General features: G+C 37.2%; 1 protein-coding gene across 1 annotated transcript; it reads right to left on the bottom strand.

The window, feature by feature from the left end:
- Window positions 1-23: 23 nt before the first annotated feature.
- Window positions 24-1,888, bottom strand: LOC108757386 (UPF0692 protein C19orf54). The gene is made up of 3 exons (XM_018515195.1): window positions 1,761-1,888; window positions 603-1,003; window positions 24-369 (listed from the first exon to the last, which is right to left on the bottom strand). The coding sequence occupies exons 2-3, from the start codon at window positions 815-817 to the stop codon at window positions 24-26; spliced, it is 561 nt and encodes a 186-aa protein (XP_018370697.1). The 5' UTR covers window positions 818-1,003; window positions 1,761-1,888.
- Window positions 1,889-1,894: the final 6 nt, after the last annotated feature.

The raw sequence follows: 1,894 nt of genomic DNA, 5'->3' as shown, positions 1-1,894 counted from the left end.
GAATACATCATAAAGTGCCTCAACTATAAATTATACCTGGAAGAGATTAGACCCACAAGCAATGCCCAATGCGCTTTATGACCTTTTTTTAAACATGGAGCATGATTGAAGTCAGAATCATATGGTATTAGCACCATTGCTCCATGTGCTAAAGCATGAGTTAACGTGTCTGGACACTGTTGTAAATCTACTAAAATATCTGGTTTATGATCAGGTAAATATTCCGCAGCCAATGTCCCCATGAAATCGACACTGTATACTTCTCCATGCTGTGTAAACCCTCGAACACGAGCTTCAGCGAGAAGTTGATTCACAGAAACTGGTTTTGTGTATTCTTGCGATGCCATGGAAAGCGCCACTAAACCACACCTACAAAGCATTTAATACTTAACAATTATTAATTTAATACTAATTTAATACTTTACAATTTCGAAAAGTACAAGAATATTAATTAAATGTAAACTAAATGTATTACAATTATGAAATAGAATTGATACAATTGCAAATAAAAAAAAAATTACATTCTTTTTTCACTTTCAACATAGAAGAATTACATTAGTATTTCTGATAAGACTCACTAAATACATTAAAATAATACTCACTGTGGCCCATCTTGAAGAATTGGTTCTACTTGACAGAAGTAAGTTACCTCTGCGTCTTTCAACTCATTTCGTGAGATCAGCTTTTCGATTTCAGCTTCTGCAGATGTAAGTGTGATTTTGGCCCAAGGGGGCAGAGAATCGGTATCATTAACTTCCGTTTTCTCACACATAGGTATTTCTGGCAAGCTAGAGAGGGTCGGGGATGGCGCTGGCATTTCTCAATGCCAAAATGCAAATAAATAATCGTTGAATTTAATATAAAAAGACATACAAATGTTTTAATAGCTAAGAAATGTCACCCACAGATGCGAGAAGTCTTGTTTGTATCATTGCTTACAATGACTTTGACAACATTCAAAAAGAATATTCTTTGTTCATTCTAGAAAGTTCCTTGGAATTTCCTGCAAGATTTACAAAAACATAATTCACACAAATAATCTTACAAGATTTGATTCGGATACAATTAATTTTAAAAAGCACACACATTGTTACTTGTAACTTGAATTATTCTTGTTATTTGAGTCTACATTACATACAGGACAATCTACAGGGAGGAGCATTATTGAAGTACATTTTTACGATTATCAAGTTGTTTAACACTAAAAGACTCTACGACTGTGGGTACGAACACAATTATTAGCACAATAATATGATAAGCTAATACAATAAATATACAAAGACAATGTCAATATTTTACAAGTTGAAAATCGAACGTACTATTCGAGAGACCTATAATTTCTAATGGCAGCGCATCGCACAATCAACGTGGAAAGAGACAATAATCAATTTCTAACGGGATATAAACGTATTAAGCCAATAGATCTCGATGTTAATTACGAGTGCAAACGATGCGAATGATGCGGAAGCTAGTTTTTGGAGAGAGGAAACGAGTTGACGATTTTTATTTATCATATAACGACGAGGTGATGTTACTGGTTACGCCTGGTTGCGCCGTATGACTTTGACATTTGCACGTCACGTTCGTCCCCTCCCCCTTCTTGACGCACAGTTGACGCCGTGTGACAAATCGTGACTCATGCATATACATTATGTAATTCCGCGATGGGTGAGTACCAACACATTAGCATGCAATCACATCACGGCTTACGCTTAAGCGCTTCAGCGTTTCAGTGCAGCGCGAATTCGTAGTGTTCGTACCAATGCTTTAACCGAGACACGTCAACTCGTAGCTTTTCAAAGTCCCATGACTAGAGCCGCCGACGAAGACCTTATCGAACACGAGTGTGGGGTTAGGCCCTACTCGCAGACGTCCGTCGACGACGATCGACGAA

This window comes from Trachymyrmex cornetzi, unplaced genomic scaffold (genome assembly GCF_001594075.2).
Source record: "Trachymyrmex cornetzi isolate Tcor2-1 unplaced genomic scaffold, Tcor1.1 C3931996, whole genome shotgun sequence".
NCBI lineage: Eukaryota > Metazoa > Arthropoda > Insecta > Hymenoptera > Formicidae > Trachymyrmex > Trachymyrmex cornetzi.
The sequence above is the reverse complement of the archived record's forward strand: the minus strand, read 5'-3'. Positions and strand labels throughout refer to the sequence as shown.

Excerpts from the sequence above, each read along its gene's own strand:
- LOC108757386 (XM_018515195.1), bottom strand. The coding sequence starts at position 817 with ATGCCAGCGCCATCCCCGACCCTCTCTAGCTTGCCAGAAATACCTATG. Across the intron at positions 370-602 it reads ATTCTTCAAGATGGGCCACA|GTGTGGTTTAGTGGCGCTTT; the intron begins GTGAGTATTATT and ends AATGCTTTGTAG.